We start from the raw sequence: 13,291 nt of genomic DNA, 5'->3' as shown, positions 1-13,291 counted from the left end.
CACATCTGCCATGGGACATGTGTCCCCTAGCTTCTCACCATCAGGGTGAGGCGCCCAAGGCTCCCCCACCTGCTCTGGGGCTCCAGCTCTGACCTGCTCGCCTGGGTTCTCATCTGTGAGACGGGGGTCCCTCACCCCCTGCAGGCAGGAGCCCACCACCAGCCGTCCTTGTGGACCCACCCGGCCCCTTCAGCCTACTGACTTATGAGACCTAACTGGCCAGACCTGGTGTCCTGCCTGTATCTGAGACGTTTTCTCAGTGTGTGCTTTCCTTAGCCGACAGCCGTGAGGCGCTCACATATGACCTGCAGGGCACAGAACGGTCCCCGCCCACCTGGGGCTGTCATGCCTGTGCTCAGCTTCAGGTAAAGGGCCTCCCGTGTGCACTGTTGAGTGCGGTCTGTACACGATGCCGCCCGGCCCTGCCTCCTCGCCGGTCACTGCTGACGCGTGTTGTTTCCTCACCGTCCACCTGATCTGCTCTGGAAGCCAAGATGAGGGATTGGGGAGGGGTGCTGAGAGGGACCCCTCCTCTGAGTTCCATTTTAGCCAGAGGTCGGCCAAGTGTGGCCTGTCCCTGCCTGCTTTTGTGCCTCTGGGAGCTGAGACTGGATTTTACATTTCCAAATGGTTGAAAAAATCAAAAGAGGAGTAACAGCACATGATGCTTTGAAATGGGGAACTTCAGCGTCCACGAGGAGAGTCGTGGTGGCGCCGGCCGCAGCAGTCACCCATGGGCTGGGGCTGTCAGCGGAGGCCGCTTTCACACGGCAGCGGTGCGGCCGAGTCTCTGGCACAGAGGCCGGGTGGCAAAGCAGAAAGTACTGATGCCCCTGCCCAGTAAGACAGGAGCAGTTTGCCACCACCGGTTAGAGCCGCGCCTGGCGGGACCCCGGGCTCTGGGAGCAGATCCTCCTCTCAGGGCCTGCTGTGGCCCCTGCGGGCGTGTTTGTGGAAGGGGTGCCCTGGTGTATCCTGTGGGGGCATTGAGCCCCATGTGCCTGGTTTCAGGATGCCTGCCTCACCATTGCCCATGTCACCAGCAGAGCTCCCGGGGCCTGAGCCCGACCAGCAGGAGCAGTTGGTGTTTGGCAGTGGGGACACCGTGGAACTGAGCTGCCACCTGCCCGGAGGTGGTCCCGTGGGGCCCACTGTCTGGGTCAAGGATGGCGCAGGGCTGGTGTCCTCGGACCGCATCCTGGTGGGGCCACAGCGGCTACAGGTGCTGAATGCCTCCCACGAGGACACGGGGGTCTACAGCTGCCGGCAGCGACTTACCCAGCGCATGCTGTGCCGCTTCGGCGTGCGTGTGACAGGTGAGCGCAGGGGCCGGGGCTGTGAACTTCTCTGGGGTGCCGCGCAGCCCAGGAGATACCAGGTGGTGTGGCTGCAGCTCTTCCGCCCCGAAGGTCTCACTGGTCCTTGGTAGAGAGGAGGGTCCCCCCAGGAGGTGCTGTTTGAACGAGGGGCCCCAGCCCTGCCTGTGAGGGGCACCTGGGTTCCTCCTGGAGCAGGTCAGAGACTGAGCCCCGGTAGGGAGGCAGCGGGCATCTGGACGTGGGCGTCACGGCACCAGCACCCATGCGCACCCTCTCCATCACTGCAGATGCTCCGTCCTCGGGAGATGACGAAGACGGGGAGGACGAGGCTGAAGACACAGGTGAGACTAGATTCTGGGCACACACGGCTGCTTCCCATCCACCAAGCCCTGCCCTTAACAGGAAGATGGGAGACCAAGGCCTGGGGACACACCAAGGATCACAGTCCCTTCAGGGTGGAGGAGGGCCTGGGCTGTCGAAATGGCTCTGTGTGCCTGGCCCGGGGCTCTGGATGGCAGGCTGAGGACGGGAGGGGAACACCATTGCTGCAGGTGGGGATACTGAGGCACAGGGCTCTGGGGGTTCCAGGAGTGGCGAGGAGGCCAGGGCTTGCCTGTAGGGGACTCTGGTGTTGACTCTGGGTGAGGTGGGCCATCGTAGAGGTGAATACAGTGGGGCATGGAGGGCTCAGGTGGCTGCCGGGGGGTGAGCGGACCGAGGGGTTAAGGGTTTCAGAAGGTGACTGCCACAGTCTAGCAGGAGGGGAGGGTAGACATGGGGGGGCTGGGACTCATAAATGGGGTGCTGGTGGTGTTTCCCAGGGGATGGGCTGTGGGTGCAAGAGAGTAGGCCTGGTGACAACGCCTAGGTATTCAGCAGCAGGGTGGACTTTGCGCAGCCGTGGAGGGGCCATCATGGGAGGTGGGGCTTCTGGTTTTAGAGGTGCTAAGATGTGCACGTGCAGATGAGTGTCATCCTGGGACAGACGTGGGGGAGCAGTTACAGTTTGGGACCCTCTGGGATGGAGCAGGCAGCGGGGGAGGAGGAACCAGCCAGGGGAGGGGCTGCGTGGAAGGCGAGGGGACAGATCCGGGGCAGGAGCCGAGCCCAGGGCCCGTATGAGCTCTCCGAGTGGGTTGCTGCCTCAGGACAGCTTGGGGACTGAGGCTGGGAAAGGCTCCCCGTCCTGCCGAGCTGCAGGCTTCCTCTCGTTCCCATTTTCCCTTTGGCTGCCAGGTTGTTAAGAGCCAGATTTCCGCTCGGCCACCCCCAGGGCCCCTGCCCCCACATCCTGGCACCCTCCCCGAGTTCCTGCCCTCCTGACCGTCCCAGGCAGGTGTTTGGTGTTTTTGCCCCGTGTGGTCTTGGGCTGTAAGGGTCACTGCAGGGCTGACTTTCAGAAGACGCTGGCAGTGAGCAGAGTTGTGTCATTGTGGTCTCTGGGTCCTGGGAAACAGCCCCTGCCACAGCCTGCTGGGCTCTCTGTCACTGTGTAGGTCTCCACATTGCCCAGGCTTTGGAGGGCAGCAGAGAGCTCTAGAGGTGCCTTGTCGCAGCAGTTGTCCACACTGCTCCACCCGTGCCTCAGTGTCCTCCTCTTGAGAGATGACTGTGTCCCTGCCCATGGGTGGCAACGAGGTCACCACAGGCATAGGGCTGCCTCCCTGCCGTGGGACTCCAGCCCAGCTTTCCCACATGTCCCTGCAGGAGGGCAGCCCCCACCCCAGCCCCCACCCCAGGAAGGAGAAAAACCAGTTGTGCTGTGAGGGGGAAACCAGGACGGGTAAAACACTGGGTTCCCGCCAGCCTGGAGCACTGCACAGGGTGGCGTGGGTCCGTCAGATTCTAGGGGGTCTGTGCTGCTTAGCTATCTGCAAGACTTGACTTTGCGGGTGGCTGGCTTCCACCTGCTGGTAAACTGCTCCCAAGGCCTGTATTGGCTCATTCACCCAGGTGGGCCGTCTGCTGGGTCCTGGGCCTCCTCCTGGGTGGGCATGCTGCAGCGTGCCTCCCTGGGTGGGTGACAGCTCCCCTCGGAGACGCCCTTATGCCCTGAAGGCTCCCAGGCCAGGGTGGGACACCCTGAACCTCTCAGCAGGGGCAGCTGCGTGGGGGAAGCAGATGAGGAGGGGACACACGGCCCAATACATTCCCTATATGGGAGTGGAAACTGAGGCCGGGGGTGGGGTCAGATGGGCCTCTGCTCCCCGCCTTGGCTACGGCCTTCACGTTTACCTCCTCGGGCAGGGGCCCCTTACTGGACACGGCCAGAGCGGATGGATAAGAAGCTGCTGGCCGTGCCGGCTGCCAACACCGTGCGCTTCCGCTGCCCAGCAGCGGGTAACCCCACGCCCTCCATCTCCTGGCTGAAGAACGGCAAGGAGTTCCGCGGGGAGCACCGCATCGGAGGCATCAAGGTGGCTGGGCCAGGCCGGGTCGGGTGGGGCCTGCGCCGCTCACCTGCATCCACTCACCTGCATGTCCCCACAGCTGCGGCACCAGCAGTGGAGCCTGGTCATGGAGAGCGTGGTGCCCTCCGACCGCGGCAACTACACGTGTGTGGTGGAGAACAGGTTCGGCAGCATCCGGCAGACATACACGCTGGATGTGCTGGGTGAGTGCCAGCCGGGGCGGGGCAGGGTGCGGGCTGCGGTGGGGCAGCCCCTGAGCCCCTGTGCCCTGTGTGTGCCCCGTAGAGCGCTCTCCACACCGGCCCATCCTGCAGGCAGGACTGCCAGCCAACCAGACGGCGGTGCTGGGCAGCGACGTGGAGTTCCACTGCAAGGTGTACAGCGACGCGCAGCCACACATCCAGTGGCTCAAGCACGTGGAGGTGAACGGCAGCAGGGTGGGCCCCGACGGCACGCCCTACGTCACCGTGCTCAAGGTGGGCGCCGGCCGGCCGGCCCTGGTGGGCTGGGGGTGCTAGGGACTTGGGCCCAGGTGATGGAGCGGCTTCAGAGGAAGAAGTATGGGGATCCATGGGCTGGGGCGGGGAGCCGAGTCCCAGCGTGCGGCGCCCCTGCTCCCCACGGTAGGCAACCCCCTGTCCTGTGGTGGGACCCGGTTCTCCACCTGCTCTGAGGGTTGGCCTCAGCCACTGCAGCCCACAACTTGGAGACGGGCTTCAGAAGGCCTGCTGGGGTGGGCCCAAGCCCAGGTGACAGCGGTGATGTCCCAGGGCAGGAGTGGCAGCTGAGCTGTCCCTGCACCTTCTGGACCAGTGGCTGCTCCCAGAGCTGGCCCTGATTGGCAACGTCTGCCATGTGCGGTGTGTAGGGCCTGCTCACCACCCTGCCTCTCCCAGGCCCTTAGCTTCGTTCCCACGGCTGCAGGGGTGAGGGTCATCGAGTTGGGGTGGTTACGACACTCCAGGCTCAAAGAGAAACATCTGTTCAGAGATAAGATGGACTATCGGGTGCGGAGCAGGCACTTGGGGCGAGAGCTGGGGTCCAGGCCCAGCTGGGAGAGGCCACTGCTGGCCCTGTTGGGTGGTGCCTCCTCCCCGTGAGCTTAGGTGTGAGCTTAGGAGCGTGTGTTGTTTGACCCACTCACTGTTGCAGCAACCCAGCCTAGTCCCCAGGGGTGGCCAGACGGGTCACCGAGAGGGTTCTGGGTTGGGGGTGGGGTGGGCACAGAGAAGGTGCATCTGTGAAAGCACAACCCATCACCACGAGGTGCCTCCATGCCTCCTCCAGGCAGCCTTCCGGGCTGACAGCCCAGCCCCCGATCCGTTCCTTGGGGGCCACCTTGGGGTGTGCCTGAGCCAGGTCTCTTGTCCCTGCAGTCCTGGATCAGTGAGAAGGTGGAGGCCGACGCACGCCTCCACCTGGCCAATGTGTCGGAGCGGGACGGGGGCGAGTACCTCTGTCGAGCCACCAATTTCATAGGCGTGGCTGAGAAGGCCTTTTGGCTGCGTGTTCACGGGCCCCAAGCAGGTAACGACTCTGTCCCATGCCTGCCTGGCACGCCGAGCTCCAGCTCCAACGCCCCGGCCATGCGCCCGCACGCCCCGCACACCCCTCCTGCTCGCTCCCCACCCTGCGGCTCGCGTTCCGTGTGTGGCCGCCTCGGCAACACTGGCAGCTCTGGCCTCTGCTGTGACCGCCAGCTTCAAGCCCCCGTGGCCTGTGCTGACCCCCTCCCGCATCCCTGTGCTTGCCCCAGAAGGTCCTCTGTGCCCGCCAGGGGCCAAGCCCCACGCTGTTTCCACCTCTCTCTGGCTGCTGGTTCTGCTGCCTACTTGCTTCCTGTCAGTCTGTCTGTCTGCCCTCCATCTGTCCACTCCTGTCTTGACGCTAACCTTGCATGCTACCTTCTCGTGGCGCCATGCTGCCAGCCACCTGACGCTCACCTGGGACAGAGGACTCGCCGGTGGAGGGACTGGCTTCGGGCTCGGTGCCGACGCACGAGGTGGAGGGCCCTCGGCCTCTGTGGCCGTGGCAGGGCCGTGGTGGTGGCTGCGGCGTTTTCCTTGCAGCCCAGCCGGATCGTCGCCGTGTGGATGCTGCTGCGGTGCCCGTGGGGAGGTGCTGGCGCTCGCCTATCGCGCTCTGTCCTCTCTTTGTAGACGGCGGGCGCTAACACCACCGACAAGGAGCTAGAGGTTCTGTCCTTGCGCAATGTCACCTTTGAGGACGCGGGGGAGTACACCTGTCTGGCGGGCAATTCTATCGGGTTTTCCCATCACTCTGCGTGGCTGGTGGTGCTGCCAGGTACCGGTTCCTGCTGCTGCTCGCTCTGCATCTCTCCTCTTGGGCGCTGGCTCGGGACATGCCAAAGACGCAGGGGATGGGCAGCGGACCCCACAGCTCATCCTGCAGAGCCCCCACACCTGGCCCTGTGCCTGACGTGGTAACGACGTTACCTGCCGGCCCTGTCTTGATCCCAGAGGGCCCTCTTCGGAACCCACCCCCACTCCCAGCCAGTCCCCGGCGGCCCTACACTGCGACTTTGGCATCTCCTGGGCACCTGGTGGCGGTGTGGGTGCTGCTGGCTCTGCTGGGCTCCTGTCCTGGGTCTGGCCCTTCCTGGCTTACAGGCATTTCTGACTGCAGGACCCTTGAGAAGAGTGGGGATGTGGCAGCATCGAGCCCCCCAGTGCTGAGCCCCCCGGGGTGCCTGCGGCTCCTGGTAGGGTGGCCAGGGGGGCTCCCGAGAGGCTGGACCAGGCCCCAATGCCCGTGTCTTTGCAGCCGAGGAGGAGCTGGTGGAGGCCAGTGAGGCCGGCAGTGTGTATGCGGGCGTCCTCAGCTATGGGCTGGGCTTCTTCCTCTTCATCCTGGTGGTGGCAGCCGCGACGCTCTGCCGCCTGCGCAGTCCCCCCAAGAAGGGCCTAGGCTCGCCCACCGTGCACAAGGTCTCCCGCTTCCCACTCAAGCGACAGGTAACAGAAAGTAGATACCAGGTTCCGAGCTGCGTGTCTGCTGGCCTTGAGCTTCCCGGAGCCCCTCGCACCCCCGTGCGTCCCGGGACCCGGGCTCAGGGAGGCCCCATGGAGTCTGAGGCCTGGGCCCGCCTGGGATACATTTTTCTGCACTTGGGTGGCCTCACCCTTCCCATGTCTCTGGTCACCCTATAGGGAGCCTGGGTTACTTTGGGGCACAAAATGTTCCTTTAAAATCTCCACTCAACACCATGTGGAGGCCAGAGGACCCTCTTCCTGGAGGAGCACCTTGCCCTGTGTCCCCTGGGCTTGCTGTCTGTCCCCGGGCACCCCTTCCTCTACCCCACCCACATTGTGCGGCACCAACCTGCCCCTGCCGACCCAAGCAGGTGTCCCTGGAGTCCAACTCATCCATGAACTCCAACACGCCACTGGTCCGCATTGCCCGGCTGTCCTCGGGAGAGGGCCCCACGTTGGCCAACGTCTCCGAGCTTGAGCTGCCTGCCGATCCCAAGTGGGAGCTGCCCCGGGCCCGGTCAGTGGTGGTGAGGGCAGCATGTGCTGAGGAGCCTGGCCTGCTGTGGGTTCTGTGGAGGGGGTGGGACTGTCACCAGGCAGAGGCCTCACTGGATTCAGATCAGAGTTGGGGAGGATTCCGGGGCTGTTGAAGACATGGCAATTGTTGAGTGGGGGCTGGGGCTTTGTGGCAATGCTCCTGAGGTGGGGGTGCAGGGCCAGGACCCCCTGCTCTCAAGGCACCCTGTGTGGAGGGCCTGGCACAGGGCGAGAGGCCTGAGGGTGATGTCCTCAAGCAGCACTGCAGGCGACAGTGGAGGGCTTCCAGGAGGTGGTGGCACTGGCCTCGCAGGCTGGGCTGCAGTAGCAGAGTGGCACCTGGCCAGGGTAGAGGCACAGAGGCAGGGTATTGGGCAGGTGGGCGTGTGCCCATTGCCTCTTTCCACTGCCAGGCTGACCTTGGGCAAGCCTCTCGGTGAGGGCTGTTTTGGGCAGGTGGTCATGGCAGAGGCCATCGGGATTGACAAGGATCGGGCCGCCAAGCCTGTCACCGTGGCCGTGAAGATGCTGAAAGGTGAGGAGGGATGTTGCAAAGGGCGCCTGGGAGGGCCTGAGGGGCGCGGTGCCTGATGCACACCCTCTGTCCCTGCACAGACGATGCCAGTGACAAGGACCTGTCGGACCTGGTGTCGGAGATGGAGATGATGAAGATGATCGGCAAGCACAGGAACATCATCAACCTGCTGGGAGCCTGCACGCAGGGCGGTGGGCACAGCGACCCGCAGGACGGGAGGGTGGCAGCCCCTCCCAGGCCTCTGTGTCCCCTCTAAGGCGCCTGTGTCTGCAGGGCCCCTGTATGTGCTGGTGGAGTACGCGGCCAAGGGCAACCTGCGGGAGTATTTGCGGGCACGGCGGCCTCCAGGCATGGATTACTCCTTCGACACCTGCAAGCTGCCTGCGGAGCAGCTCACCTTCAAGGACCTGGTGTCCTGTGCCTACCAGGTGGCCCGGGGCATGGAGTACCTGGCCTCCCAAAAGGTGAGCAGGGGGCAGGGAGGCACAGGCCACGGGGAGGTCCCTCTCAGCTGAGGTGTGGGTGACAAGCCTGCTGGAGTTGTGGGGAGTGCACGGGCCAGGGCAGTCTATGGAGCAGGGATGGAGGGGCTGGGGATGGGTTGGCTTCAGTCTGTCCCCTGCCCCCTGCCCTCAGTGCATCCACAGGGACCTAGCTGCCCGCAATGTGTTGGTGACCGAGGACAATGTGATGAAGATCGCAGATTTTGGCCTGGCCCGTGACGTGCACAACCTCGATTACTACAAGAAGACCACCAATGTGAGCCCAGCTCAGGGGTGGGTGGGGCCCTGAGCCGAGAGGCCCCTGGCAACCAATGCCCCCGTGTCCCCTTCTCCAGGGCCGGCTGCCTGTGAAGTGGATGGCACCTGAGGCCCTGTTCGACCGCGTCTACACCCATCAGAGTGACGTGTACGTGTCCCCTGCAGAGCCCTGGCCAAGTGGGGGAGGGAGACAGCTGCATGGTGGGGCGCCACCTGCAGTCCCCGAGCCTGAGGCCTTGTCCTCTTGGGCAGCGTTCTTCATCCCCATCCCTTGGCTGGCAGCACCGCCCTGGCTGGTCCCCCTCATGCCCCCTGGTGTGCCTGACTGTGCTGGGGGTGGGGCTGCTAAGGGAATGGGCCTGGGGATCCCAGGGCAGCCTGACCTTGCCTGCCCCCATAGTTGGTCCTTCGGGGTCCTGCTCTGGGAGATCTTCACGCTGGGGGGCTCCCCGTACCCCGGCATCCCCGTGGAAGAGCTCTTCAAGCTGCTGAAGGAGGGCCACCGCATGGACAAGCCAGCCAACTGCACCCACGACCTGTGAGCACAGCGTTCCACAGCTGCCCCTCCACTGAGTCCACAGCGTTCCCAGCAGGGCCTGGGGCCAAGTTCACTGTTCCTGCAGGAGCCTCGGCTCCTGGGGCGGGGTGAGGGGCTGGTGGCCCCAGAAGCTGTTCCTGTGTAACAGGGTGGGGGTGGGGGGCGGCAGGCTTGGCGTGGGGGAGCGCGCCCGGCTAGGAGCCCGTACCTGAGCCCCCTGCCCGCAGGTACATGATCATGCGGGAATGTTGGCACGCCGCGCCCTCACAGAGGCCCACCTTCAAGCAGTTGGTGGAGGACCTGGACCGTGTCCTCACTGTGACGTCCACTGATGTGAGTGCTGGCTCCGCTCTGTCCCCACTTGGCCTTTCTGCCTCCTGGCATGTTGTGGTTTTGGAAGCACGGGAGCGGGGTGGGTAGGACAGGCCTTCTGGGGCACAGCCTGAGCACGGCTCTGCAGGCAGGCAGAGGGGTACACGCGGAGGGCACAGCACTGACTGCCCACCCCTCCCCCAATGCAGGAGTACCTGGACCTGTCGGCGCCCTTTGAGCGGTACTCACCAGGCGGCCAGGACACCCCCAGCTCTGGTTCCTCGGGGGATGACTCTGTCTTTGACCATGACCTGCTGCCCACAGCCCTGCCCAGCAATGGGGGCCCGCGGACATGAAGGGCCACCGGCCCTGCAGGCCAAGCCCCCACCAATGTGAGAGCAGACCCCAGCCCACCCTGCTGCTGCTGCTGGCATGCAGTCAACCCGGCCCAAGACCCAGTGTGGATGGATGCACAGACACACTGTCTGCGTGCGCATGTGTGTGTGTGTCTTTCTCTCGAGGCCCCCCCATGTGCAGAGATCCCCTGGGGTGCCCACACTGCTGTACGGTACCTCTTGACCAGTGCCAGCAGCACTGAGGGTCTTTTGCTCTGGGGGGGACCAAATGTAGAATGTAAAGGGGCCACCTGGGACCCCTTGGGGCAGGGAGCTGGGCCAGACTGCCACAGCCCTGCTCCCGTGCACACGTTGCCGCCCCACAGGGAGCAGCACAGGGTGGGCCCTGGCCCCTCTGGTGCCCAAAGCTGAGCCTGCAGGGATGCCCCACACGGCAACCCTCACCTAAGCGGTGCCTGGGCCTGGGGGTGAGTGCTGATGCACAGACCCCCCACTTCCCACACTCCCCTCAGAGACTGAAATTACGGGTACCTGAAGGCGGGAAGCCTTTAACTTCTATCCGAAAGGTTATTCCAGAAACAAGTGTATGTTTATATAGGTAGATGCTGTGTATATGATATATATACATATATAAAAAATATCTATATGGAAAAGGAAAAGGCTGGTGTGGCGGAGGCCAGGAGCGTGGGGTGCAGGAGGCAGGGCCTGCTCTCCCTTCCCGTGAGGGGGGAGGGTCATGGGGACTCGCTGTCGAGACAGACGAGACAATGCAGAGACCAGCAGAGGAGCAAGGGGCTCTTCTGGCACCACAGTTTTGTTTTAAAAATTGTACCTGGACTTGTGTATTTGTAAAGCTATTTATCGACTGCCAGCACCCGTGTCCCCGCCCCCATGCTTGTAGTGTTTATCCAGCTGCACAGCAGAGAATTTTACGTTTTAATTTATTAACAGCTGAGAAGGTTTATGCCACGTTTCAAGGGATTGCCCAGAATGTACGTCCAGCCCGCACCCCAAGGCCGGAGCTGGCCCCTGGAAGCCTAGGAGGTTGTTTAGTTGGAGGTGATTCTAGGGAGGATATTCTGTTTCCTTTGGCCTTCTTTTGCAGGGAATTAGATTTCTATAGGACTTCTCTTTAGGTTTATTTTTTTTGGACTTCAAAGCAAGCTGGTATTTTCATACAAGTTCTAATTGCTGTGTGTTCCAGGCAGGGAGGTGGTTTCCAGGGAGAGGCCAACCCTGCACACAGGTTCAGAGGTTGTTAGATGTTACAAGTTTATATATACCTATATATATATAATTTATTAAGTTTTTACAAGGTGTATTTGCTGTAGACTTAACACAGCTTACTCAATGCTTCTAGACTTTTATAGCCTGGACTGCTACCTTTCAAAGCTTGGGAGAGAAAGCCGTGAACTCAGTCTCGTTACTTTTTGTACTGTTAATGGGCCCCGAATTTGGGTGGCTGTCCCGTGCTGGCCAGCAGGCAAGGCGGTGGCTCAGGGCAGTCTCTTCTCGGGGCCTAGCCACATGATGGCCAAAAGTGCTGGCCCAAACCGGCAGACACGAATTTTATGAAGCCAGCAGACATACTGTCCAAAAAATAAAGAGAAATGCCTGGTTCCCATCTGCTTTGTGCTTTCGTGCCTTTTGCTGTGGGTCCTGGGCAGCTCCGTGTCCTCACTGTCTTCAGGGACAGTGTTTTCGTTTTCCCCGTGGGGAGGGAGGGTCACTAGCAGCTGAGGGAACAGCAGCCATTGGGGGTCCCCAAACACAGGGTGGTTTCCTCAGGCTCGAAGGGAACAGGCTTCCCGGGTCACACACCATCCCAGGGTTTCTAACCCAGGTCTGGACACCTGTAGAAGGTGGTCCTGGGGGGAGCCAGGCTGAAGGTGAGGGTGCTCCAGTGTATCCACCCGCCTGGGACCCTGGTGCTGGTGGACAGGACCTCAGGGTTGCCAGTGGCTTGGCCCCACAGGCAGGGGATGCAAAGAGCCTGTGTCTGGGGGCAAGGGGCACAGTGGGTGAGAGGAAGATGTGCTCTAGGCACCCGAGCATCTTGGCTGCCTGCAGCTCGCGGGGCCCTGCAGGGTTGGGGATCATGTCCAGGAACCTGTGGCTGTTTCTGAGGCCTCCCCACCCCCTGGATATGCTTGTCTAACATGGCCCCCTGGCTCATTCCAGACCTTGGGAGAGTGCTGTCTACTGGTGGCCACGCTCCTACTTCTGGCCAGCTTCCCTCCCTGTCCCAGGCTTGGCACCCACTTTAGGCTCCACTGGGTGCCATCTGCACCCTGGTGGCTCCTGTATCTTTAGGCAAGTGATGTGGTACTGGCTCTCGGCTAGTTGGGGCACTGAGGTCCCAGAGATAGGAACAAGCCCCTCCTTCCCAAGTTCACAACCCCAGCAGTGTGGGAGGATGAATGGTGGGGAGTATCTCTGAGGCTTCCCAGAGGAGGAATTGGGGACAGGCGGCCCAGGATTGGCTATCCGTCCCCGATTGACCTGCCCCGCTCAGGTCCTCCTCCTGTCCTGCCCTCGCAGCCAGTGCGCTCCCGGGCTGGGCTGGGCTGCGTGTGTGAGCTTTGACTCTGCCTGCCTTTCGCTGGGTTGGAAGACACCCTCCAAGTGAGGGGGTTTCTGGATAGGTGAGACTAGGGTCTCAGTTCTGGTTAACAGATACCGCCTAATGCCTAGGCCCATTCAGGGAAGCACTTGTGGTCTGGGGGCAGCCCCAGGCCTGGCGGCAGGGGCAGCTATGGTGATCTCCCAAGGGGCACCTTGCCCCCAGGTCCCCTAGCCTTGCCCAGACCCTTGCCCCACCCCCTCTAGTCTGCCCCAAGACCCCATGGTCGAGACCCAGTGGCTGGCTTGGCCCCGGGGACACCTGGTGATGGTGGCCTAGACTGGAAGGGAGGGGGGCAAGGCGGAGAGTGAGGTGGAGATTCTGGCAGGGTTGGACAGTGGAGAGGTGACTGCTGGGGGAAGGGACAGGAGACAGAGTTCTTGCCTGGGCTGGCAGATTGCTGGGCTTGGTGTGAGGGCCAGGGGCGCCCCCTAGTGACGGGATGGGCTGTATCCCTGCTGAAACCTGAGACCGCTCTCTACCCTGGGCCCTGTTGGACGCAGGGTGGGTGCTGGAGAACCCTTGGTAGGTGCTGGGTGGGTGCTTGGGACCACCAAGGGGCCTGGCCCCATGGGGAAGGGCAACTTGAGCAAGGGGTGGGGGTGGGGTTGGGGTTAGCCAAGGGCAGGTCAGCCCCTCCTCACCAGAGAAAGACCCTCCAGGTGGGGCACTGGCTGGGAAGAGAGGCCCAGGTCTGGGCAACCAGGACAGGTGGGCACTGGGAGCTCAATCCTTGTAGCTGCCCCACCAGGGGCTTTGGGGCTGCAACCCCCTGCTCGGTAAGAACCTGTGAACTGATGAGCAATTCCTACTGTCACCAAAATACCCAGGCCACAGTTAAACTTCCCGTTGCCCCACCATGGCGCTCAGCTGTTTAAATCAGGACCCCCTCTGGCTCTCCTCCAG

General features: G+C 62.6%; 1 protein-coding gene across 1 annotated transcript; it reads left to right on the top strand.

The window, feature by feature from the left end:
* Nucleotides 1-1,271: 1,271 nt before the first annotated feature.
* Nucleotides 1,272-9,845, top strand: FGFR3 (fibroblast growth factor receptor 3). Its single transcript, XM_008569166.1, has 17 exons — nt 1,272-1,316; nt 1,607-1,660; nt 3,567-3,736; nt 3,810-3,933; nt 4,016-4,206; nt 5,890-6,040; nt 6,244-6,301; nt 6,573-6,705; nt 7,095-7,240; nt 7,674-7,795; nt 7,876-7,986; nt 8,069-8,259; nt 8,432-8,554; nt 8,634-8,704; nt 8,957-9,094; nt 9,322-9,427; nt 9,616-9,845. Exons 1-17 carry the CDS (start codon nt 1,286-1,288, stop codon nt 9,760-9,762), a joined length of 2,067 nt encoding a protein of 688 aa, XP_008567388.1. The 5' UTR covers nt 1,272-1,285; the 3' UTR covers nt 9,763-9,845.
* The last annotated feature ends 3,446 nt before the right edge of the window (nt 9,846-13,291 follow it).

Source organism: Galeopterus variegatus, unplaced genomic scaffold, assembly GCF_000696425.1.
Source record: "Galeopterus variegatus unplaced genomic scaffold, G_variegatus-3.0.2 Scaffold26, whole genome shotgun sequence".
Lineage (NCBI taxonomy): Eukaryota > Metazoa > Chordata > Mammalia > Dermoptera > Cynocephalidae > Galeopterus > Galeopterus variegatus.
Note: the sequence above shows the minus strand (reverse complement) of the source record. Positions and strands in the feature narration are given on the sequence as shown.